Source organism: Lactuca sativa, chromosome 4, assembly GCF_002870075.4.
Source record: "Lactuca sativa cultivar Salinas chromosome 4, Lsat_Salinas_v11, whole genome shotgun sequence".
Taxonomy (NCBI): Eukaryota; Viridiplantae; Streptophyta; class Magnoliopsida; order Asterales; family Asteraceae; genus Lactuca; species Lactuca sativa.
In genome coordinates, this window is record NC_056626.2 from 114,121,955 (window position 1) to 114,149,057 (window position 27,103).

Sequence of the window (27,103 nt, forward strand, 5' to 3'; positions counted from 1 at the left end):
GTATTTTGTCGTCGATTTGTCTGATGATGGGTATCCTAGAAATATCTTTTGGGTTGATGGTAGATCAAGAGATGCTTATACAAAATTCATAGATGTTGTTGTGTTTGATGTCACTTATATGACTAACAAGTTCAAGATGCCTTTTGCTCCCTTTACTGGGGTGAATCATCATGGGCAGTCTATACTTTTTGGTGGAGCATTGCTTGAAAATGAAAAGGAAGATACATTTGAATGGTTATTTAAACATTTCCTCAAATGTATGTTTAATAAGTATCCGAAGGCAATTATAACAGATCAAGGCAAAACAATGGGAAATGCAATAAAAAAGTGTTTCCGAATACTCGACATCGTTTTTGCTCATGGCATATCATGAAGCATGAAACTGAGCACCTTCGATCGTATGTTTCCCGTTATAGTGATTTTCAAGAAACACACAAACAATGGGTAAATAGTGACACCATTGAACAATTTGAAGCAAGATGGGAGGCTATACGTAATAAGTATGAACTGGAAAGTAATTGTTGGATTAGTGACATGTATAACCAACGTATACATTGGGCTAAACCCTTCTTGAAGGATACTTTCTTTGCTGGTATGACAACAACCGGACGAAGTGAAAGTATCAATTCATTTTTTGATGGATTTGTTAATTCGAGGACCATGTTGAATGAATTTGTTGTACAATACGACAAAGCAGTTGAGTCTCGAATGGCTGCCGAAGAAGATGAAGACTTCAAGACTATGAACTCGGGGCCGGTTCTTTTTTCAGTGCATCCAATTGAAGCAAAAGCAGGTCAATGGTATACTAGAAAGATGTTTGATAATTTCAAAAAAGAATGGACTGAAGCTATTACCAATTTGACTCATGAGACTATAGGAAAAACTACCGAAGAAAGCACATACCGAGTTGGGCAATTGGATGTTGATAAAAAAATATTAGCGCATTGTTACCTTTCGTTCTTTGGATCAAGTCAGCGTCACATGTTCCTGTGCTAAGTATGAGACAAATGGGATTTTATGTAAACATAGCCTATATGTGATGAAGAAGAAGCATGTTAAAGAACTCCCGAGTCACTATATTTTACCACGATGGACTCTTAATGTTAGGTACAAACTAGGTGGTGCTAGTATTGGACTTGGAGAAATGAATAATGAAAATGGAGTTAGTGCCTACACACTATGGTGTGTCCGTTCAAATTTTACTAAACTAATTTAACAAGCTAGAGACTCCCCTTCAGAGATACAAAAATTCAATACGCTATTAATAAGTCTTTTGGATGATCAAACAAATCGAAAGAAATCTATGTCTTTGGAGAATGCATCTCAAGGTTCTTATATGGGAGTTTCGCAAATAGATATGATGCCACAATTATCTGTCCGTGATCCTCTTGATCCAACTACCATAAAAGGGCGTCCTAAAATTGCTAGTAGAATTAGGTCTTCTTTAGAAGCCCCCAAAAAACGTACATGCTCTTACTGTCAAGGATTGGGTCATTACGTTACTAGTTGTTCCAAAAGAAATGTACTTTTAATATTAATTTAATTTAATTTTAATGATTTAGAACTCTAATAATTATATTAACAATATTTTTTTTACATGTATCAGGCAGATGAATCGTTGGAAGAGACATAATGATGAGTTGTGTTGTTTTTGTTAGCAAAGGAAAATTCGATATGCTTCTTGGCATTTTTGACATTTTTTTGGTTAACAATATATGAATAATCTATAAATGTTTTATGTTTCTTAACATTTTATTTATAGTTTTTAAATGAAAATTTGTTGATTATTTATGATTTTTGTGTTTAAAATTGCATCTTGGTTGTTCTTATGTGTTTCAAAATGAAAGTAGGATGTCAATTTGGATTAGAAACTATAAGTATGTGACAATAATGGGTCAAAATTGAAAATACGTGTCAAAACTGAAATTAGGTTGCCATTGTGGGTGAAAAAGGAAAATATGATGCTATTGTGGGTGAAAAACGAGAATATGATGCTACTGTGGGTTAAAAACGAAATTATGACGGTATTGTGGGTTAAAAGCAAAATTATGATGCTATTGTAGGTAAAAAAAACGAATATATGATACTATTATGGGTTAAAAACAAAAATATGATACTATTGTGGGTTAGAAACAAAAATATGATGCTATTGTGGGTTAAAAACAAAATTATGATGTTATTGTGGTTGAAAAACAAAATTATTATGCTATTGTGGGTGAAAATGAAAATATGATGCTAGCATGGGTTAAAAACGAAAATATGATATTATTGTGGGTTAAAAACGAAAGTATTTATAAGTACATTGCTATTTCGAATAAATAAGAAAATTGGGTTGCAATTTCAGCTCAATCCAACAAAAACAATACTTTTCTATACAATTTCTGTCAACATATACAATTCGTCAAAAAACCTTTACAAATTATGTCCTAACTAATACATGATTACATCATCTAATACAATCTTCAGTTGTGTTCCCATGCAACCCAAGATCTTTGCAATGGTAATAATCTGCACATGAGAATAACTTTGCATTTATAATTTGTCAAACAGAAATGGAAATAGATACATTTTTTGTCCCCTTGACATCAGAACTTAAATGATTTCTATCACTTTTAATCATTTATTTTTTAACTTGTTCTAACAACATAAAACTATCTCAGAATCTACACAGTTGTGAATAAAGAGGGCAGCATTGCATACGAATTTCGGGTCCCACAATTAAAGGTATGATATTTTTAGTAAAGTTTGTGCTAGTGAATAGCCATTTCTATGCAAAAGAGATAAATACCCTTCTAATCTTTTCAATAAACAATGGGAATTCAAAACATGTTGAAGCTCATGTAGTTGTGAAGACAAAATAAGCAAAAATACAACAGTAAAAACAAATCACATTTCATCAGTTTCAAGGAACTTCTTTCAGTCCATAAGCAAAAGCCAAAAGACCAAAGTTGTAAACATCAAACTTACATGACTTAGTAGGCTCAAGTTATGATCAGGATGCTGAAATCCCCAATTTTTTTCCCATTTATTATCTCCAAAGCCAAAAGAACAAAGTTGTAAACATCAAACTTGGTAGAAAAATGGCCATTCATTATGTATTTTGGAGACATATAACCACTACACATAAGAAAACAGTTTATATTCAATACACATAAAGTTGTGTTTTTTTTTCCAAAAAAAAGAGTTGGGTAGAAATCTTTACACGTATATACATGTATTCTAATTACTAGTTTCCCCTTTCTCACTTGCAAGAATTTTTGCCAATCCAAAGTCAAAAAAAATTGGGGCTCGTTTCACTGATGCATTTAATCGAACACCTGGTGGGCAGTTAGAGAATTACTCAGTAGTTTAGCCTACAATTTTCGGTAGTGATGTTGATTCCACATCCCTCATGAAACCTAAGTCATTATATACATAGTGTACAAAGGAAAGAAGAATAGAATATGAGATTGATTTATTTTGGATTAAGAGTGTATTTACAAACCTGGTAGGATAATCCATAGTTGTGAAATCAAATCCATTGGAACAAAAGATCAAGCTTATCAGGAAAGGTGTCCATATGGTTCAAATCGCATACTCTTATGCCATTTCGGATGACCTTGCTGGAGTGACATGGCCCGATTCCTCTCTTGCTGGTGCCAATGAACGATTTACCAAGCTCAGCTTCTCGAAGTCCATTTATTTCTTGATGATAATCGAACAATAAGTAAGCTCGATCTGAAATTAAGATCCTTCCCTTACGAAGCAGTCAAGCAGGAGCAGCAAGTTGATCTTTTAAGAAAATTGCATTTTTTTTCTTTTAAAAGGAATCGGTAATGAAAAGAAAAAACGACGTAGTTTTTTATCTTTATCTTTTGGGTACCTAAGTTATATACCCTTAAGGGTATATTCACTTTTCTCATATGGATTAATTTGAAACCATACTAATTTTATGAGACCGTGAGATACAATATAAAAATAATTTTAAAATGCAAAACAAAAGGAAAAATCCAAATTCTTTTTTTAATTATTATTTCGTTATTTTATTTACCTAAAAAAAATTAAAAATAAGTAAATAAAAATTACTGTTTTTTTTAAATACATGAAATATTATAATAGAATTTTACACTGTAAATATTCTAATGTGATTTTTAGAATATTAGAATATTCTAGTATTCTACTAGATTTGTCAGATATGTAAAATATTCTAATATTCTACTAGGCAAGAGTATACACATGTGTTTTCAAAAAATGTTGAGAAATGGGGAATCAATCTCAGTCGTACATTTATTTTACTGCATAACACTGGGTCGTACATGCGGAAATAGGCAAGAGTATACACATGTGTTTTCAAAAAAATATTTTCATTCAACTATGTTAATCATTACCTTAATATATACAAAACATAATTTTTTTGTTTTTTATTTTTATTTTTAAGGAGCTATTTTTATCAAAAACTAATTTTAAATATATCAAAATTCATAATTTTTTATTCTCTATAAAGAGACATTCATATTGATATAGTTTTAAGATAAAATAAAAAATTTAGTTTTTTATAGTTTCAAATCTTGTTATTTATAAGTGAAAAAAAATGCATCAGTTTTTTATTATAGTACATTTGTTTTTCGCTTATGAATGAAGTGTATGCTTAATTTTTTTCAGTTTAAATATCATTTTATAACAAGTAATAAAGTATTATTACCTAAAATATATTTTTTTACGTCACCTTTCGTCACATGTTATATTCATATATTAATAAAACATGTATTATCTCTCGTTATATGTGAGAATTTGTTTGTATAAATGCATTTTGTAAGTATCTCTTTAAGAATGTTTGATAAAATGTATTTAATATGTATTTTGGTAACAAATATAGTAATGAGTAACTGTATGATGCTATTTTGGTTTGGGAAAATGACACTATATCACAACAAAGCTTTGGCTTTGTCCCGGATTGGTCACTAAAGTTATTTATCTGTGCGATAGATCACTAAATTTGTAAAATTTGTGTCAATTAAGTCCTTTTGAAAAAAATGAACGAGTAATCTGGTTAACCCACTTACATGGCATGACATATCATGTTTGAGTCACAAGTAGTTTCCCATATGGCACTGACATTGCCTCCACATGTTTTTTATACTATATTTTTAATAATCTTAAATTATTATTATTATTAAAATATATAATAAGAGCCTCTACAGAAGCATACAAAAAAAAAGTCTCACCATCATAATTGCTCTACTCTTGTCCATTATTTCTTTCACATGAGTTTTCACCTCGTTATCCTCCATCAATCCTTCTTATAATGCAACTTAACCTCCACTGCTAACTTGATCCCCACCACAATTTAAAACACATTAATCTGTTGCTCAACGAAACTCCCATCGTCACCCTGTTATGTTTTTGATTCTAGCAGTTTGCTTTGAGAAATGATGAAGATGAACAAGGTGTTGTTGATGGAAATATGAAGAATGAAGAAGAGACTCCGCCAGCATTATTCAACTACAAATCACCATTATTCAGCTACAAAGCACCACCATATCCTTAGTCGGGCATTTCTTGTTTCTCCAGCTGAAATATAAAGATGGTATCACATTTTTTAATTTCAAATGCTTTGTCGTGGTTGTACACCACCAACTCCTCTTTCGACTCAACACCTCGTAAACATCCAACTTCATCAACAACAGTTGTTCCAAGGATGAGAAGGTTATGAAACCTGAAATGAACTCATTTTGTTTGTTCTCTTTCATCTAAATTCAAGAATAGGGAAAGACCATGTTTATCATCTTTTTTGTTATATATTAATCAATTCATCTAGAGCTCCACAAGGAATTAAATATGATAAGCTGATGAACGTAATATTATACCTACTAGTTTTACCAACTATTTAACTAACTATTATGACTAAGGCAGTGGACATACTCACAAATAATATAACATAAACAGTCGGGTATCGAACTCAGGGACGGATTTAGTCTACTAACCTAACTACTAACAAATTAATCTAAAATCAAGCAATAATTAAAAAGGGGTTTTATCTGATTTTTCAAGTTCATAAAAACTTAATCACTTATTAAAAACGGTTTTAATCAATATACCTAAAACACTTTTGTTTAGTTCGAATCTAACTTTTTCCTATGGTTAGTTACTAATTATGGATTATTAAAGTTGGTTACCAATTATTATTGATGCGTACAAAAATATACATATCTAGCTTTAAATTTATAACCTAAATACTTGTCTACTAATGCACATATAGGCAGTGTACCTAGTCAATATATAGTATAGTATAGTAACATGGGTATCAAACTCAAGGAACTGATTCAATATATTAAAATAATTACTAAAAATTAATCTAAAAGCAAACAATATTTAAAAAGGGGTTTTTTCTGATTTTTCAAGTTCAGAAAAACTTAAGCACTTAAATAAAAACGGTTTTAATCCATATATTAAAAGCATTTTCGTTTAGTTCCAAATCCACATTTTTCCTATGGTTAGTTACTATTTATGGATTAATAAATTTGATTACCATTTATTATGTAATTAGCTATTTTTGTCCACTAAACTAATATTTTCACCAATTCATGTACTATTATGTATGGTTATACACAAGAAAACATGGAATTAGTTATTAAATGTGATTGAGCTATGTAAGATTTATCTAAAGCAATTAATCAAACACAATTATGGTCACAATTATGTTCTCCAGCACAACTAAGTTTGTTACTTTTATTACTTGATCTAGATGTGGTCACTCCTAGCTCTAGCAATTTAATAGTCACTAAATTACTAGGTAAACAAGTTCATGTACTTTAATGATCACTAAGCTACACTCAACTTGAATTTAAGCAACAAAGTCACAAACTTTAACATGCTAGGTAACAATAATCAAACACAAGCATAAATCCAACTTTATAAAATCCAATAAATAGTAAAGTAAACCATAGATTCAAGGTTTCATCTAGCTAAATGAAAGTAAACTAATTTAGCTACTCATAACTGAAATCAAACAAACAAATTCAAAAGACACTGACATAATTAAATTAATGCAAACTGAATGTAGTGTTTTAATCTTCAAATTCTCGATCTTCAACTATCTCTCCCTCCGAAAGATGTTTTTCGTACTTTTCTGACCTCCAAACTCGGTTATCTCTCCAGAATATGTCTAAGACAACCCTCTAAGTCGAATGTGCAAAGGGATATATATATATATATATATATATATATATATATATATATATATATATATATATATATATATATATATATATAGTTTCCAAAAATTACGTCTCACGTCGTGAGGATTAAGTTCTCACATCATGATATCAGTAGAATTCGTGTTCGGCAAGGAAACTTCATTCCGCGTAGCTATCTTCTAGAAGAATCAATCTCACGTCGTGAGATTCTACTCCTCACGTCGTGATAACTGGGAATTAGCATTTGTCACAAAAACAAAAGTTGTCCGAAATTTTGTTTAGTTTTCAAATCATTTTGAATCTCGTCAATCGGAGTTACGAGTCATGAGATATGGTCAACATACCGACGAGGGGTCAAGCTATCCCGCAACATCCTTTTTGTATCTTTTTCAGCTCCAGTCCTCCATGTATCCAATTTTTGTCGATTTAAATCATTTTCTTCGAGAATGTCTACTTTTGGCTGTAAAATATAATTTAAAAATTATAAGTACCAAATATATTTGCAATTTGTTGGGTATTTATTAAAAAACTAGTTTAAAAAACATAAGATTTAGCAACGGACTACTTTAAAATTAGAATAAACATAAACGAAGTTTATACCCATCAATGATCTTCTAGCAAAGTTTGGATAGAAAACAAGCACCAAAGATGAAGAAGTGTTTAAAAACCTTTGTAGACTTTGAATCCTCAATGGGAGGCTTGGAAGTTGATGGAGAATGTGGAACCTTTGAGACACCAAAAATGACTCAACTTGTTGTAGATGCTAGTCCACAAACTCTTAAGAACCTTAAGCTTTAGTTCATATCAAAATATGAATCAAAGAGAGTAAGTAAATGCAAGTAAACTTCAATACATGAGAAGAAAAGAGAGAGAACCCATGTTAGAGAGCATGTTATGGTTTTTAACTCTTAAAAGGGCTAGTGAAATGCAAGCCTCAAGTCTTGTATATATAGTAGTAAAAATACCCTACTTTTTTAATAAACTATTCAAAAGACCATGCCCCTTCCTTTTGAATAAACTATTCAAAAGACTATCCTCTTCCTTTTGAATAAAATAATCAAAAGCCCATGCTTTCAACTTTTGAATAAACTAATAGAAAGTCCATACCTCTTCACCTCTCTCAAATTTTCGAAAATATCTAGTAAAAAAGAGAAGAGATTGTTTAAATTTTATAAACTCAAAGTTTATCAATTATAAACTTTGTTTTTGATAAAAGAGAAAAGAGTTTCAACTAGTCCAAAAAGTTGTACATGACTTATTAATTCATACCATATGAATTATGTAATGTTACTTGCTACTGAAAATTATTATTTCCTAGAAATAAATAATTTCCAATTTAATTTATGAGTTTATTGAATATTTATTAAAATCAATTTATAATAAATAATCAATTATATCAAGTTTTTATGCTTAGATGTCTAACTCTCAACACATAAGAGGAACAAATCTCATCTTGACTACATAAGCCTCTTGCATAGTTCATACCATACCTGAAAATGGATTTTATAACGACCCGGTTAAGGACCAACGTTTGACCATATCTAAGCACAATACTCCCTATACTTAAGTCCCACTATGTATCTCAGGTGTTAAGGATAAAAAGATAGTACCTTTTAATCAAGTATCATTCATGATAACGATCCATGAGATGATCTTGATGCATGTCAGTTCAATACCAGTTCTCTGACAAGTACCTATGAAACTTGGTTACAACCCATTATCTACCTTCATCCGGTGAAAGTCAACCAATCCAATTCATATTAGTCTTATTTCATAATTTCTCCCACAATTATAATCGACTATGAACTTTTAGAATAATAAGACTATTCATGGATTAAACATGTTAATATAGAACACAACAAGTATTGATGTTATGATCATATCCCAGTATATCAAAACATTTTATAATAGTTGTTGTTACAATGTTCCAATATCCAAATACTAAATCCAAATCAAAATCCCATTTCTAGTATAATAAAGTCTTATAGCTGAAGTGCGGCCATTCATACTTAGCTTAGAAGAAATGCTTTTTAATGGGTTCGACTAAACTTAATTTGTAAGAATTCTGCGAATACTATCATCTCCATATTTGACTTTAGTCTAGGTATAATTAAATATCTTGGAGTATATGATTGGTGTTCTTTTGTGATATAGAGTCTCTTAGCTTGATTAAGTATACTCTCGACGTCACAAAGATTTCTATGTGATCCTTGAATGGCAGAAATCAACATAGTTTTTCAATGAACCCATTCACCCAATCATATTTGATTTCAACTTATAAAACATTGTATTCTTATTTTGTAGTATATTGTGTCATTTTGTTTTGGTTGGACCTCATTCCAACTAAACTTAATCATCATCCCTCAATGAAGTCATAATCCAATTATAATTCATAATTATATACATTCTTATGTAGCTCTTTACATGGAGATTTTGTTCTAAACTATTTGTCTCATATACATTCTCTTAGTTCTTCCAATGTACTCTTACAATGTTTCTATAGTCATCTAGTGACTAAACCATGTATTTTGTTGGTGTATTATAATATGCTCATAGCATGATTGTATACTAGGTATTATGCATAATATATCATAAATGATGGATTCATTTGCCAAGCAAATCGAATATAAATCATTTCAGCTAGTTCAAACCTATGAGCTAGGTCCTTTTGAGGTTGGCTCAAACTTAGAGCCACGTGACAATGTTAAGGTTCCTTCAAAGGAATCTTCTTGATCTTTTTAAAGATATTGTCAGTATATGCATAAGTATATAAAATTTAATGTTCATTTTATCTATCTTTATAGATTTTACATTCCAAGAATGTATCTTATCCTTCCTAAGTCTTTCATTTTAGAAACACATTCTAAGTCAAGGTGAAAAAACCTGACATGGTCAGAGTGTAATTTCTTATGATTAAGTATGCCTTATTCATTCAATATTAGGAAAGTCACTATGCTCCCACTAGTTCATAGTAAGCACACATGTTCTATTCATTTTGATATAAAAACATACCTTATGGTTTCATATTGAAACGATGATTGCAACATTGAGATCTTTGCTTTATATCCGCAGGTGGATCTCAAGCTTTACACATTTTGTTAGGATAACATGGATTAAGAAAAACTCCAAGCTAATCTATATAGAAATATAGATATCTTCTAGTAGATGCCTATTAAGAAAAGCAGTCTTTCTTGAAATCTATTTGCTATATTTCATATTAAGAATATGAATTTATAGTAAACAATATCCTTCTTGATCTAATCATAGCTACTTTTAAATTTTTTTGATCATAGTCAACGTCATGAGTATGATACGGGCCATAGTCAATGACACGGGTATGAGAAAATCATTTTATAAAAAGTCTTGCTTAAAATGTGTATGATCATCCATGTAATGTATTCTTTCTAGAAGAATTACCTATTCTAGCCTTTCTATGTAATGTATTCATCTCATGTTCATGATTCTAATTCATTAATCAAATTCAAGATCTGACATAGCTTCTTGTTATTTGATGGATTTGCTAGAAACCATCAAGAAAAGCTCATCAATGAGAGATTCCATATTTCTCAAGTCATAGATGATTTCTACAACTAAAGCGAACAATTTGTGTTTATCAATGGCTATTATTCAAGTTTAGTAGTCGCTTGTTAAACCTAGTGCCAACTATTACTACACCAGGTAAAGGTTCTTGAGCTGCTTCAAGTTTCATGTACATCTCACTTGCTTTGTCATTAGAAGCTTGCTTTCTGCTAACTCAACTACTAGAGGGATAAAAGAACTTATTCTTGGTGGGTTTTAATATAATAATCTAAGCCACATTTAGAGCATTATACAAATATATGTTTGGTAGATTATAGGTTTAGAAGCTTTAGTTCAACATAGGCTTTAAATCCATAAAACATTTAATAAGATAGGGATGGAGCCTTTCCATACAAAATCTTATGAAGAAAATTTTATATCTACAAATTAGTTGGTGTTTATACTCAATGTACAATTGATAGTGTTCTAGGGATTATCCCAAGGAAATAAAAAAAAAAGGACATTTCTACCGATCATAAAGTAAATCACTCCAAGTAAGATTTAATTCATCCTTTATTATCAGTAAGGCCTTCGATAGTTCCTACTGGTTTGTATTTCAACTTTATATTTGAAACTTTCAACAAAGATTTCACAATTATCTTTTAACATGTAAAATATAATTTATAACTACTATAGTTGTCCATAATGTATAGTTCCTTAATAATTATTTTCTCTACTATTTAGTGAAAATATCATTAGAAATCTTTTATATATAAATAAGATTTACATATGTCAAATAAACTATATTATTTGCCTTCAAATATCCCTTTCTTGAAGTTGGAATGTGTCAATCTTATTTATATAATAAAGATAACAATGTCAAATATGAGTTTCATTTAAAATAAGTTTAAGTCAAAAATATTTTTTTATATAGAACTTGTGCCTCTTAGATCACACAAGGTGACTCTCTTTGGCCTTGTATGACTCCTAGTTTGATGTTAAAAACATCTTTAGAATCACGGTGATACCTTTACTAGGTATCATGTTCAGGCTTATTGCTCAAAGCAAATAGTTTAAGAATTGGACTTTTAAGTGTATACAATTTCATATCTCTCATGAGATTGTCTCTTAAGACATGAACATATTCATTGAAGTTATATCTATTGAATGTTATTATTTTATTAAGTCAAAAATGAAAATTTTGTGGTAATGAGAAGGAATTATTTAACTACCAAATTTTAACAAAATTCATTTAGTATTTTCAATATTTAAACTCTTTAATAATTAATACCCTTTTAGTTTCCAAAAACATTAATTATCAAAGTCTAGGATCCAAGGTGCAAAACAAATAAATGGTTAGGTATCCTTTACCCCATCCATTTGAATTCAACCCGGTAGATATCGATTATCAATTATATCTTACTATATAATTCCTAAATTTATGGGATCGCTAATAACAAATTTGATTAGACATGTTTGATCTCTCTATGCCTCGGAACTCTCTTACTTAGGTATCCTTTATCACAAAAGATTTCCGATGAAATCATACAATTTGGAAAAATGTTTAATCGGCCTATAACTCGGTTATTGAAATCACGAAGACACCCCGACCATCAAAAGATAACACTAAATGGTTAGGTATCATTTATCCCACTAGTGCATGCAAGAGATGTGCAAGTGTTCTTCAAAATGGATTGCATATATTTGAGGTTTGTAAAAATGGTCTTTTATATGTTTTATAATTCTAGTATAAAAAATAAAAAAAAAATAAAAAAAAAAACCTTATGATATCATGGTTATTACATGCATATAATAAACCAGGGTACTGATTTTTTTTAAAAGAATATTACTTTTAAAGGTTCTATATAAAAAGCTTGTTTTTATATAATTTAACACGATTCAATTGGAATAACCGATATTAAGTTTGAGTGCATTTGAACTTTTATATCTTTAATAAAGCTTCATTTTATTACTTGTATATTTGGAGTTTGTATAAGTTACAAAAAATCACCATTTTAAAGCTTATAATTGAGTATTTCAAAATTTGACGTTATTAACGTTTTTATAAAACCGGATTTTATTTTAAAATAATAACCTGTTACATCCTATATTCACGATAAAAATTTTGAAAACCAAACTCAATGTGATGTTTATTTTGTCTAAAAAAAATTTAGCATGTGAAAAACTAATTTATCAACCACACATAATAATAGCATATAATAAACAACACAAACATGTATAAAATTATATATGCATAAACATAACCAACTAATGACATTTTTGTGAGCCAACACAAAAGTGCCAAGTTCATTCCTAAAGGGACATTTTAAGGGACCAAAAAATATTCTTGTAATGTTGCTGTAGAAGCTCCCACTTGAGAAAACACCCAATTGCTTGCAATAGATTGGAAAAGTCTCTTGGAAGCAATATTTCAGCAACTGTCGCTAAAAGTCCAACAACTCTTAAGAAACAGCGTTAGTGACACTTCTCAGAAACTGTCACTAACTTTCAGCATCTTTCTTAATCACGAAATTTGCTCTTTGGTCTTCAAAAATGGCTTCAACTTCATTTCTTGTTACATTTTTGTACAAATAAATTATTTCTAACAACTAATCTATTATTTTACAAAAATAAACCAAGAAAACTAATAAACTTGATTTATTACATTCCATATGAATAAATAAATTATTGCAACCATTTTTATAATAAAAACAACCAACACAACAAACACAATGGTCATGGGCTAGTTTATGCACATCATACATATCAGCATACACATTAAACAACCTTTGTTTTTCTAAGACAATTTTAAAATGACAAAAGATGCATGAAAATTTTTGTCACATAAAATAACAATTATAAAGTTTTCATAAAAAATATGTATGAACTTGTTGTTTATACAAAACCAAGTTATCCATATTCTCTAAAAATACGATTTCCAAAAATCAAAAATCTAACCAAACTTGCAAGGTGACTCTGATACCAATTGTTGGGTTTTTATTCAAAAACTAGTTTAAAAAACATAAGATTTAGCAACAGAAGACTAAAAAATTAGAATAAACATAAAAGAAGTTTATACCCACCAAGGATCTTCTTGCAAAGTTTGGAAAGAAAACAAACATCAACGAGGAAGAAGTGTTTAACAACTTTTCTAGACTTTGAATCCTCAAGGGGAGGCTTGGAAGTTAATGGAGAATATGAAACCTTTGAGACACCAACAATAACTCAACTTGATGTAGATGCTAGTCCATAAACTCTTAAGAACCTTAAGCTTTAGTTCATATAAAAATATGAACCAAAGAGAGTAAGGAAATGCAAGTAAACTTCAATACATGAGAAGAAAAGAGAGAATACCCATGTTAGAGAGCATGTTATGGTTTTTAAATCTTGAAAGGGCTAGTGAAATGCAAGCCTCAAGTCTTGTATATATCGTAGTAAAAAACCCTACTTTTTGAATAAACTATTCAAAAGACCATCCTCTTCCTTTTGAATAAAATAATCAAAAGCCCATGCTTTCAACTTTTGAATAAACTAATAGAAAGTCCATACCTCTTCACCCCTCTCCAATTTTCAAAAATATCTAGTAAAAAGGAGAATATATTGTTTAAATTTTATAAACCCAAAGTTTATAAAATATAAACTTTGTCTTTTTGGTAAAAGACAAAATAATTTCAACAAGTCAAAAAAGTTGTACACGATTTATTAATTCATACCATATGAATTATGTAATGTTACTTGCTAATGAAAATTATTATTCCCTAGAAATAAATAATTTCCAATTTAATTTAAGAGTTTATTGAATATTTATTAAAATCAATTTCTAATAAATAATCAAGTATATCAAGTTATTGTTAGTGTGACTCATTTGTATCATATGCTAATTAGCAATATCACTTTAATATGAGTCTTGAGCATACTAGATCTTTCACAATTAACCAAATTATAGCTTAAAATGTATTAAAATACTGCCTAGAAATGTGTATAAATATGACACTATCAATTATGTAATTTGTAATTTGAGTCCAAATTTACTAATATTTTCACTAATTCATGTATTATCATGTATGGTTATACACAAGTAAACACAGAACTAGTTATTAATTATAGATGGGCTATGTAAGATTTTTTTAAGCAAACACAATTATGGTCACAAATATGTTCTCCAGCACAACTAAATTTGTTACCTTTATTACTTATCTAATATGTGGTCAATCCTAGCTTTAGAAATTTAATAGTCACTAAATCACTTGGTAAACAAGTTCATGTAATTTAATGGTCACTAAGCTACACTTAACTTGAATTAAACCAACAAAGTCACAAACTTTAACATGCTAGGTAATGATAATCAAAGACAAGCACACAACCAACTTATAAAATCCATAAATTAATAAACTAAGCCATAGATTCAAGGTTTCATCTAGCTAAACGAAAGCAAACGAGTCTAGCTACTCATGGCTAAAAAGAAAAAACACAACTTCAAAAGAAATTGACATGACTAAAGTAAATCAAACCGATGTGATGATTTGTTCTTCAATTTCTTAATCTCCAAGCAATTTCTGCTTCAAAGGTATGTTTCGTGCACTTCTCTGACCTCTAAAATTGAATATCTAAGACTATTTTTCTTCCAAAAAGCTCTCTCAATCGATAACGCAAAAGGCTTTATATAGTTTTGGAAAATACGCAGTTCACGTCGTGAGATAGGGTCTCACGTCGTGAACTGGGTGTCTATCCGTATCGAGCAAGGATTCTGACTTCCCGCGTAGTAATCTTTTAGAATTTCACACATCATGTTGTGACCTTGAGTTGTCACGTCGTCATATCGGTTTTTCTGCCAAATTTTTTTCTTTTAAGCTTCAATCCTCCAGAGTTCCTATCCTTGTCATTTCTGGTCCATATTCTTCATGAGTGTCTTTATTGGCTGCAAAATACAATTTAATTTAATAAGTATCACATATCTTTGCAATTAACCAAAATATTACTTAAAATGTATTAAAATATTTCCTAAAAATGTGTATAAATAAGACAATATCAAAATACCTCACACTTATCTTTTGCTTGCCCCCAAGCAAAACTAAATTATTTTAAGTTAAACTTTCATCACCAACATCACATAAGACAATCCATTTTTAACTCAACCATTATACCAATACCTTAATGCTAATATTTGTGTCTAAGGTTCCTAAAAACTTCCCAATTATAAATACTCACAATCCTTATGAACCTTCACCCTTTAGTTTATACGACACTTATTTTTGTAACCCTCCGAATCCATCCTCAAAAATCATTTTTAACCTCAAGGTATTTTTGGTTAACCTACCCAAGCATACATAATCTAGAAAGAACTACAATTTTGATTCCGTAATGGAGCTCTTCGAATTCATCTCTTCTTTGATATTGTATTCTCGATTTCTTTGAATTTAACACATTCTTGTTTGATTTTTGGTATCTTCAATTTTTGATTCTTTAGAATTTTGATCTTCATACTAGTTCCAAAACTCTTACAACTTTTGCAATTTCTCTTTTATATATATATATATATATATATATATATATATATATATATATATATATATATATATATATATATATATATATATATATATTATATATAACTCACTTTTTCTGCTCAAATCATACATGCTTAAGCAATGGTGCTTAACTTCAACCTTTATTGATTAGAGGTGTTAGTCTAAGTGAAATGACTTTATAAACTCTCCTGGATATATTTTAGTACACGCTGCAAAACTTATTATGCCATATAAACTACTAGATTATCTTTCATATCGCAGGATTTTTCAATAAAACTTGGGAAGCCACAAATATACTATAACATATGTTGGCTCAAGTAAACATTTGAGCTCGCCTTGGATCATCCCACACAACACTAGTAATTTAAGTTTTTAATCATCACTAGATTTAATTTTAAGATTATTAATTCAAATCAATTTTTAACTTTTTAAATTTTTTAAATTTCTATCATTTTTTAAGTTAAATTCCTTTTTCAACCCTTACCCCACACTTATTTCATACAATGCCCTCATTATATGCATAAAACTATAAAAATAAGAATAAAAAGGAGAAAAAGGAACATACTCCCCTGGGGTAGTAGTGGCGAGATCGAATTCTAACCGCATGTGGAAAACTTGAACACCTTGAATATGTACTGGAACTTGGACTTCATTGATACATGTGAATGTGCGTGAAAGATGTGAATCAGAAACTTGCTTCTTCAAAAAGTGTGGTGCATAAAATCTTCAAAGCAAAACATTAAGCATACGCCACTTTGTAAGAAAGGGTAGAGTAAAATGTTATATTTAACCACTCACAACATGATAAGAGAAGCTCACAAAATGATTATGGTTTAGATCGATTCTGGAAAACGTGAAATCATCGACTTCACGACGTGATAATAGTGGTCACGTCATGAAAACTGGGTGCAACAAAATGCAGCTTCGTAAAAATTCCACTTATTCTAGTTTGATTCAATGGAACTTCTTAATGGATTAAGACTCTTCAAAGACCCTTATGTTTTTGGACCCTCTGTTTCTCTAATCTCTTTTAGCACACGAAATTCACCCCACACTTATTAAAAATTATGGGCTTCGACTCGTAACTCTAAAACACACGACTTCTCTCGATTTCTCTTTTTTCTCATTTTTTCTTTTCTCTATCAATACTCTAATAAATCTGCAACAAAACAACCATTAGTGGAAAAATATAAAAAAATCATTAAACATTCGTTACATGTCTTTAAATCATGCCAAACTAAAAACACACCAAAATAAACGAAGAAAACAAAAATAACTAGAAACAAAAATAAAAAGGATAAAAATCAATAATCATCATCTCCATCGTTTCTAGCTCCACTCGTCCCTGCGCAATCTCCTGATCGAGGTCGTTATCTCTGTCAAAAATAAACCTCACACGCACTAGATAGCTAGGGTAAGTAAGGGTCGAATCCACGAGGAGATTGTGGTCAAACTTTGCGTTAAAATAGTCAAAAAGAAAGAACGAGTACTTGCAACTGTCACGAAAAAATATTTAAGCTAAGATTTAACTAAAAACTAGAAACTTTATATTCCAAAGGATTACCAACGAAAAAATAAGGTTACTTATGTTTCAGTGTCGGATGATTAAGAGTCACGTGTTTATCTTCCTTTAAATTCCAATTAATTATGAAAACATAACTAAGGTCAATTAATATGCAATAAATAACATTGGGCACACAATATCTTATTCCTACTAATTGTCTTACTCCCTATTTCTAATTGGATTAGGACCAATGAGTGGTTTAGCAATATTGTGTCTAATGGTTACCTTACAATGTTTAGCATTTAAAATCACAAGTTTGGAATAGTGCATGTTGATTCAACCGATCATCTTAGTTCCTAAACGATATGAACTCTGCACGATTAGTGAGTTTGACAATATACTATCTTAATTGTAAAATCAAACACATGAATAATACCCAACTTCAATTATCATTAATCAAAATCATAACTTTAAGAACATATAATAACCAAAGTTGATTGGAATAGAAGTAGTAATCAAAACACGTTCATCAAATCATCCTAAACATTCCCGGAAGTAACCTAGGCGGTTTAGCCTTCCATAGAATTCACAAAACACAAAAATTGAATAAAAACAATGTAATTCATAATAAAATGCATAAATCAACTTGAAATCATAGAACTAAAAAAATCTAATGATCAATCAATCATGGAACGATGAAACCTTGGAGAAGAAGTAACAAAATCTGGAGTTTGATGAAGATCCACTGGTTGAACGACTTCAATTGTTGAATGATGATGAACTTGGTGATTTGTAGCCTCGGATTCGGAAATGGATGACCAGAAACACGTTTGGAGAAGGTTTTAATATGTTTGGAACCCTCCAAAACTGTGTAAAATCGCAGGGTAGAAGTCCAATTTTGATTAGGGTTAAATCTTTTAATAGGTACTGAAAAACTTATTTTCGGAGCTATTTTCCGCATCGACGTCATAGAGGGTGTCTTAGACATCATATAGGACGCCCGGGCATCCTTCAGGACGTTTTACATGTCTTCTTCCGTCCTTGATTTGCACTTGAAAATGGCCTAAAATGGGTAGGCGTCCTAGGGGGCGTCTTAGACGCGTTCTAGGACATCCTTCATCTTTGTCGCTCCTTTTTGGTGATGAAAACGGTAGAATCAGTAAAAACGCAAAACATGAAAGTTGTAGGAAATTTTATCTATTTTCCATAACTTCTTCATTCATGTCAATCGAAGCTCTATATCTTGAGATATGACAAAAATATTGAAGAGTGGTCAAATTTCTCAGCACCATTTTTCTTCATTCCTTTAGCAATTCTTCTCCCACACTTGTTAACTTCATTTTGCTCATTTTTCTTGCAGTTCCACCCAATTTTATTCGTATATAATGACCTGCATATAAATTTCAACAACTCATCAAAGTAGTGTCATTCTTGGGCAATCATATATTAATTCAACATATTTAGTACAATTTATTGTGTTATAAATATAGACCGATCATCTCCCTGTCTCGACCATAGCTCCTCCCATGTCGGAATATAAGGATAATGAGGTGGCATGGTAGGTGGTCTCTCAACCTTAAGGTGCGAAAATAAAACATCGATTGCTTGATTATGATAATTGATACCGCCACATAGATTATCCAAATATGTACCAACCCGACTTTGGAACAAGTCGGTTGGTACTCCATCCTCGAATTGTTGAGGTGGTTGTTGTGGCATACCCTAATCTCCATGTGCTCTTACGTTCTTCCTTCCTCTTTGCTTCGGTTGCTCCTATGGTTGACCAATTTGCTCTTCACCATCTTCCGGGGATATGACATATCCCCCACCTACATTTACCACAACTCGCATAAGACTCAAAGATTGAGTCGTCAAACCGAAGTCCTTGAAACGTGTCAAATTCTGAACAAAGTGAGGAATCAAAATTCCATGTGAACGAGTGATTCGTGTAACCAAATGTCCACTATTAACAGGACTACCAGGCTGCGAATTTACAACCTTCGTCCCCAAAAATCTCACTAGCATATAAGGAAGATCACAAAAGACTTACGACGTGATGATGCTCCAAAGATAGAAAAGATTCTAGGAAGGCACCTTGTCACCGTGATGTTTGTGATTTATGGTGAAGGTGATCAAGCGATGCAAGAACTGATGGATGTGTGACTGAATCTGTCCTTTGCAAGCTTTCCACGAACTATAATCATGATTGGAAATGGATCTCCAAAATTGCAAATCAACCAATACCGTAGTGAAGTCTTGAACAAAACCCTATAAAATTGAGATGAAATGTGGTGATTGTGTTTCTGCTTCTATGTACAACCCCATTCGCCAAGCAAACTCAAGCAGACTACATTCTCGATAAACACCTTCCAATCTAAATGCAAGGGCTCGGTTGAACGTTGGGTCGGTCTTCCGTTCTTCAAAACTAATTGTGGCAAAGAACTCAACGGATAACTCTTTATAAACCTGTTCTTGAATGGAAAATAGATTACGCCACCCATTGCATTGGAAAGTGAACTCGTCTCCTACATATAGATTTGACCAATATCACTCCAATTAAGTCACCATACCAACCCCAGTCAGCCAAGACCAATCAATCACGGGTGCTAACACGTACTCATGATTATATAACCATCCCAGTTTATTTGAATAATTTTTTAGCATGGATTGTGAAATATTTTGTGGGAATCAATATACTGGATGTACACTATGAGCATCAATATGTTCTTGTTCATCAGGAAATGCACGCCTCGGTCTCATGGAACCTAAAGAAGAAATAACAGCAAGCAAAACCAACAATACAAAACAGATTAAGCAATTAAGACAAAACAGGAAACTGGAAACCCAGATTTCATGTCGTGGTTTTGAAGACCGTTTCATGAAATCGATGCGACTTCAATCTGTTCATCGGTCATTTTCAAGGCAAATCTAACTCAAATCCATGTTTCCGGTTTGTTTAGGCTGCTATTATAAGGATTTAAAACATGCATGCATCAATGATTCCTTGAAAAATCGACCCAATTTTGAAATTTTGCTTCAAGAACAAACCCTAACTTCTAATTACTAAAAATCTAAGGAAATTAAAGGTTAAGGAACTTAAAAACACATACCTTTGATTATATTAACGTAATGGAGAAGTAGGAAAAACAAGATTGTGGCTGGAATAAAAGTGTGGGGGACCAAAAGCAACTTCAAGTTGTAATGTTGGAAAAGAATATGTTTAAACGAAAGCGACCGGTGTTCTGAACATACGTCCGTGACTTTGACTGCTCCACATCGTGGGCTTGGTCTCACATCGTGGACTTGACTTTGTCGAATTCTATGGGTTGTTGCATGTTGGGCTATATTTGGCTGGGTTGTTTAGTCTAAATGATCCATATAGAAACTAGTCTTTTCCTGTTATTTAATTTATGACATCATTATTATATGTTTTTTTTAAATGTTGTTCATAAAAATATTTTTTCTTTATGATATGAATCCCACACTTGATTTTGAAAATATATGGAGAGTGACCGAGAAAATTTATCCTAAAAATTCAAAACAAATAAAAGAAGAAAAGAAAAGAAAATGCAAACCGAGCTCGGGTTGCCTCCCGAGAAGCGCTTCTTTTTTATGGAGTCATAAGCCGAACTCCGTATGCCCTACACGGTATTGGTTGGAGGTACGATCTCCATATGCACCTTCTGTTCTCTCCACCTTTTCTTGTACTCTTGCACCCTTCTTAAATACTTTTTCTTAGAATTTTCCTTTTATCATTTTAGAATCGCCTTCCTCAAGCTTTCGTTTCACCCCTTTTTTCTTCACAACAAGTTCAAGTTCTCCTTTTTCTTTTTGTAGCTCCCTAGCTTCAACATCCTCCTTATACAAAATTGGATTTCTCAAGTCTTGTTTAATTTCTTCTTCTTCATCACTTGATACCAAACTTTCTTCACTTTCTTCACTTTCTTCACTCACTAGAGACTTTTGTAGTTTTAAAAGCAAAGACCTCAAAGAACATTAGAATTCAAGCTCTAGGCTTAGTACGCTTGACTTGTTCTCTTGTTTCAATTTTTTCTTCCATCAATTTCTCTAACTCCTCAAGCTCGTTTTCTTCATCCATAAAGAATACTCCATTTTGAGCACAATCCTTCTTGAATCCGTCTTCCACTCCAAAATTCATTTCATCATTACCCACTCGTAAGGTAAGCTTTGACTCACGAATATCCACCAAGGCTCGCGCGGTATTAAGTAAAGGGCGTCCAAGGATAATTGGGATATCTTTATCCTCCTTCATAGCTAGCACCACAAAATCGAGTGGAAAAACAATTCCAATTTTTAACAAAGTGTCCTCAATTATGCCTCAAGGATGAGTCACTGAACATTGGCCATATGAATTGTCATTTTAGTAGCCTTCAATTCTGGAAGGTTGAGCTTTTGGTAAAATTAATATGGCATCAAATTTATACTCGCTCCAGAATCGGCTAACGCATATGTCTTCATGTTATTTCCGAATTCACATGGAATTGTAAGGCGTATAGGATCTCCAATCTTCCTTGGTATCCCCTCCATAATGACCATGGAACTTTGCTCATTAAGTACTACCTTGGAGGTCTTCTCTAGTTGTTGGCGAGTTTCGAGTAAATCTTGAAGAAATTTGGCATATTCTGGTACTTTTGCTAAGGATTCAATAAAAGGAGTATTGATCAAAATTCCCTTAACTTTATTCATAAACTTGATATGCTATTGTTCTAATGGGTGAACTCTGGCTTAAGAAGGAAACGGTAAAGGAGGTTGATAAGCTTGAGCACCAGAAAAAATTTTCTACCCAGACAGAGACCATGTCGTGAGGATTGAATTCTCACATCGTGATGACGGTATTTCAGCAACGTTTTTTTTCGTTGATTTTTGTTCGCTTTTTATGTGGTTCGGGCTGCTTTGTCTCTTCTTCCATGGGCTCCAAGAACTCACAAATAGTGTCTTCTTCAGTAGTGATGGCCATGACATGTGGTTGCAGTTTATTATCAGGATTTTTAGTAGGTAATCGTTCGTTAACCAATGTGGTTAATTGCTTGAGCTGAGCTTCAATTCAATATTTTTGATGGATGCTTGATGATTTCTAATGGTAGCTTCAATTGCATCGTGACATTTTCAGACGCTTTCATGAATCTATGAAGCATTGACTCCAAGTCCACCTTTTTCTCGGGTGGTGTTTGCTCCTTTTGGTTAAAGCCCCAACCAATTTACCTATATTTCTCTTCTTTTTGCTTTTTATACTCATCATATGGCAACTATTCCTTCTTTGGCTTCTTCCAATCTTCATCATAGCGGTCTGCACTTGAGTAGTAATCTTGAGCTTTCCTATTCCCATTTCCGTCCAAATGGCAATCTTTTGTCAAATATGGCCCATCGCAATTTTCACAACCTATGTATTGTGTGTATGGATTGGTCCATCTTAGTCATTCTTCTATCCATGCTACTCAACATTTCCAAAATCGCCGCCATATATTCCGAAGCACCATTCACGATCCCCCTAGCTCCATCATTACGAGGTTTGTGATATTCCCATGAATGCTTTGAAAATTCTTCCATTAGTTCTTTAACTTAAGTGGGATTCTTCTTTGTTAAAGGTCCTTGAGAATCAAGGAGCTGGCTTGTCGTGATGTTCACCCCATCATAGAATATCGAGACTTCTTGTTGCTCGTTTAGATCATTTTGGGGACAATTTCTTATTAACCCTTTGTATCGCTCCCAAGCCTCATACAACGACTCCCCCACTTGTTGCTCGAAATTTGCTATGGCCTTTATGAGTTTAGAAACTTTTGATGGTGGGCAAAAGTGTTGGAGGAACTCTTCATGCATCTCTGCCCAAGTGGTGATTGAACCTGGTGAAAGTGCCTTCAACCAATATTTTTTTGCTCCTTTAAAAGTAACCGGAAGCATTCTTAACAAGATTGTCTCTCGTGGTACATTAGGAATGTTGAAATAGTCAGCAATGTTATTAACTTCATCGAGGGGCTTGTATGTATCTTCATGATCTTTTTCAGAAAATGGAATATCCTTTAGTGTGGAAAGGATGTGTCCCTTAAGCTCGAAGGTAGCAGTAACGTGAATTGCGAGTTGCACAAGTCCTGGACCGGTGTCCTCTCGTTTCCTTTTCTTGTATGCCTCCATCGTCATGCCAGCAATGTCCGTCATGATGCTTTTTGGCTCGCTTTCGGGTTCACTATTTTTTTCTATTTCTGTTTTTGTTTTGGGTTTGTAACCAGCTTCCTTCTTGTTAGAAGTTATTTCAAAGCATTCGAATGTTGCTTGATACTCCTGCGTTCTTGTCCTTCTTTTAATGAAAAGTTGACTCTAGATCTTCAAGTGGTGGTGTCAATGGTGTGTTTGATCTGCGGGCCATATACTACTGAAACAAAAAACAAAAATAAAAATGTAAAAACGAAATAAAACCTGAAATATCAGATCTCACGTCGTGAGTTCAATATTTCAGGAAAAAAACTAATGCTAAAAATTAACTTTTTGCAGGTTTTACCTCACAAAAGGATCGATTAACCTAAAACAATTAAATTAAAAACTAAAATAGTCGTTCCCCGACAACGGCACTAAAAACTTGATAAACGCAATATTATACTGTAACGTCCCCCTTTGGCACGTATCACAATATTGTCCGCTTTGGGCCACTCGACACGAGGACATCCTAGGGGGTCACCCATCCTGGTACTACTCCCGCCCGAGCACGCTTAACTGTAGAGTTCTTATGGGATCTGCTGCTCTCACGGCTTTAAAACGCGTTTTGATAGGGAAGGTATCCACACCCCTTATAAGGAATGCTTAGTTCTCCTTCCCAGCCGATGTGGGATCAGATCTAACCCACTTTCACCCCCCATTATAGGGTTCGACATCCCCGTCGAACACATCGACACGTGCCCTAGCTCTGATACCATTTGTAACATCCCCCTCTGGCACATATCATAATATTGTCCGCTTTAGGCGACTCGGCACGAGGACTTCCCAGGGGGTCACCCATCCTGGTACTACTCCCGCCCGAGCACGCTTAACTACAGAGTTCTTATGGATCTGCTGCCCTCATGGCTTTAAAACGCGTTGTGATAGGGAAGGTATCCACACCCCTTATAAGGAATGCTTAGTTCTCCTTCCCAGCCGATGTCGGATCAGATCTAACCCACTTTCACCCCCCATTATAGGGTTCGACGTCCCCGTCGAACACATCGACACGTGCCCAGGCTCTGATACCATTTGTAACATCCCCCTCTGGCACGTATCACAATATTGTCCGCTTTGGGCCACCGGGAAGCGTAAATAGTGAATTTACGATAGAACGAGACTTAGCCTTAGCGATCTAAATGAAAGTCGTAGAATACGTTAAACTAAGAACATCGATAAAAAGAACGCCCAAATCTGACTTCTTATGAAGAAGTTATGATTTTTCGAAGTTTCGGACTAGCAGTGTACAACCCGAAATTCGAATATTAGATCGAGTGATTTTTAGCCGACACGACCTAAACAGGAATCGAATATCTCGTTAAGAGTAGCATAACGAGAAAAGGATGGGCAAAAACGGAAGTCGGATGAAGAAGTTATGAGAATTTAACGGACCAATCCTGTCTCGGCCTGTTAATAATATAAAATTTAAAATCGAGCCAAATTTAGCCGACGAAGTCTAAACGAAAGTTGTAGAGTACGTTCCCACCTTTGCGTGGATATAAAGAACGTCAAAAACGGAGCTTGTATGCGAAAGTTACGATTTTTAGAAGTCGAGAGTGAAATTTGCGAAGTCTGTTGCTAAATCGATGACGTGGCATGATCTGGACCGTTGCTTGCTGATCACGCCTCGCATCCGATGGTCGCCACGAAGCCTCGCTTTACGCCCAACGTCCGAAGCTCAGTACGCGCTGTGTACAGCTGCCACCCTCGGTCCACAAGCAGCCGCGTAGCTCCAGCCGATGTCCGACGCGTGTCTCGTACGAAGCCATCTGGTAGTCCAATGCGAACTACGCCCAGCGTACCTCGGAACTACGCCCAGCGTAACCGAGGCTGCTGAGGCTATAAATAGATGCGAAGATTGCCGAGCAAAACACACCATTTCCTTTCTCTCTCTAGATTTATTTCTCTCTCTAGGGTTTCTAACCCCCCCTAAGCCCTAGTTAAACCCCTTAGCTCTCGAGGGAAGCCCCAAGGCTCCCGGAGTCCCGAGAAAAAGAGCCTTTCGGTTTCGAAACGCTGCTCCAATTAAGTTCCAGTTTTCGATAAGCTGTAAGTGTGCTACGCTTACGCAATTTTTAATATAGTTTTCAAATAATTATAGGAATGTTATTAGGTCCTTTAAAATAATTATTTGGGCTATTATTATGAGTTATATTTAGTGTTATTAACGCTTGTATAATAATAAAAGTCAGACTATTAATTTGGCGCGGTTATCGTTAAACTAAACCCTAGTGGTATTGATACTAGGTTTTATCGAAGGAAAGTTGTTGTAACGCCTGTGTTTCCGGGCTTGCCACTTTTAGCAATGTAATAGTCTAGGTTAACCTTTGTAACCCGTTTTGAAATAATAAGATTGTATTATTTGAGTATTATGTGTTTTGTGCTTAATTGCTTAATTATGTGGTTTGATTAATTAAGAATAAAAATAAGCGTCAAAATTTAAGTGTAAAATAAACTTAATATCTTTGATTAAAGTTGTAGTAATTGAAACGAGGTTTCCGAATATATATAGAACGCCCAAATCTGACTTCGTATGAGGAAGTTATGATTTATCGAAGTTCTGGCTTAGCGGTATACAACCTGAAATACTCAATTTGAGATCGAGCGGTTTTTAGCCGAAGCAATCTAAATGAGAATCGAAGATCTCATTGTTGGTATCGAAGCGATAAAAAGTTACGCGAGAACGGACGTCAAACGAAGAAGTTATGAATTTATAACGAAAGTTTCTGTCGCGGCCTATTAAAAATAATTAATAAAAATAAAGTCAAAATTAGCCGACGGAGTCTAAACGAAAGTCGTAGAGCGTGGTCTCACCTTTCCGTGGATATAAAGAACGTCGAAAACGGAGTTCGTATGAAGAAGTTATGAATTTCCGAAGTTTATTAATCATTTTGTAATTTAATTTAAATCAAAATCGGAGGTATTATCCGAAGGCGAGTCACCGGTGTGATCCGGAGTACGCCCCGCATACGAGGTTACGCTACCGCGTACTCAGCATAGTATCGACACTTCGGATGACGCATGCAGTGACGATTTCGGAAGCAGTACGCGCTGCGTACTACAGTACGCCCCGCCTACTCCGAGGCTCCAGCCTCTATATAAGGGATCCGAAGGCAGCCGAGAGTTTTGTTCATTTCTTCTCATCTTTGTGCCAAAGCTCTGCGTTTTTA

The 27,103-nt window shown here is 33.1% G+C and overlaps 1 protein-coding gene and 1 non-coding gene across 2 annotated transcripts; both read left to right on the forward strand.

Annotated features, from left to right (window-relative positions):
- The first annotated feature begins 369 nt into the window (after window positions 1-369).
- LOC111902171 (protein FAR1-RELATED SEQUENCE 5-like) lies at window positions 370-996 on the forward strand. The gene has a single exon (XM_023898033.1). The coding sequence runs from the start codon at window positions 370-372 to the stop codon at window positions 994-996; it is 627 nt and encodes a 208-aa protein (XP_023753801.1).
- A 22,413-nt stretch (window positions 997-23,409) lies between these two features.
- On the forward strand, window positions 23,410-23,516 carry LOC111902181 (small nucleolar RNA R71). Its single transcript, XR_002853701.1, has one exon. It is a non-coding gene; the product is annotated as a small nucleolar RNA R71 (small nucleolar RNA).
- Window positions 23,517-27,103: the final 3,587 nt, after the last annotated feature.

Bases quoted from the DNA above. Each gene is read 5' to 3' on its own strand.
- LOC111902171 (XM_023898033.1), top strand. From the start codon at position 370: ATGAAGCATGAAACTGAGCACCTTCGATCGTATGTTTCCCGTTATAGT.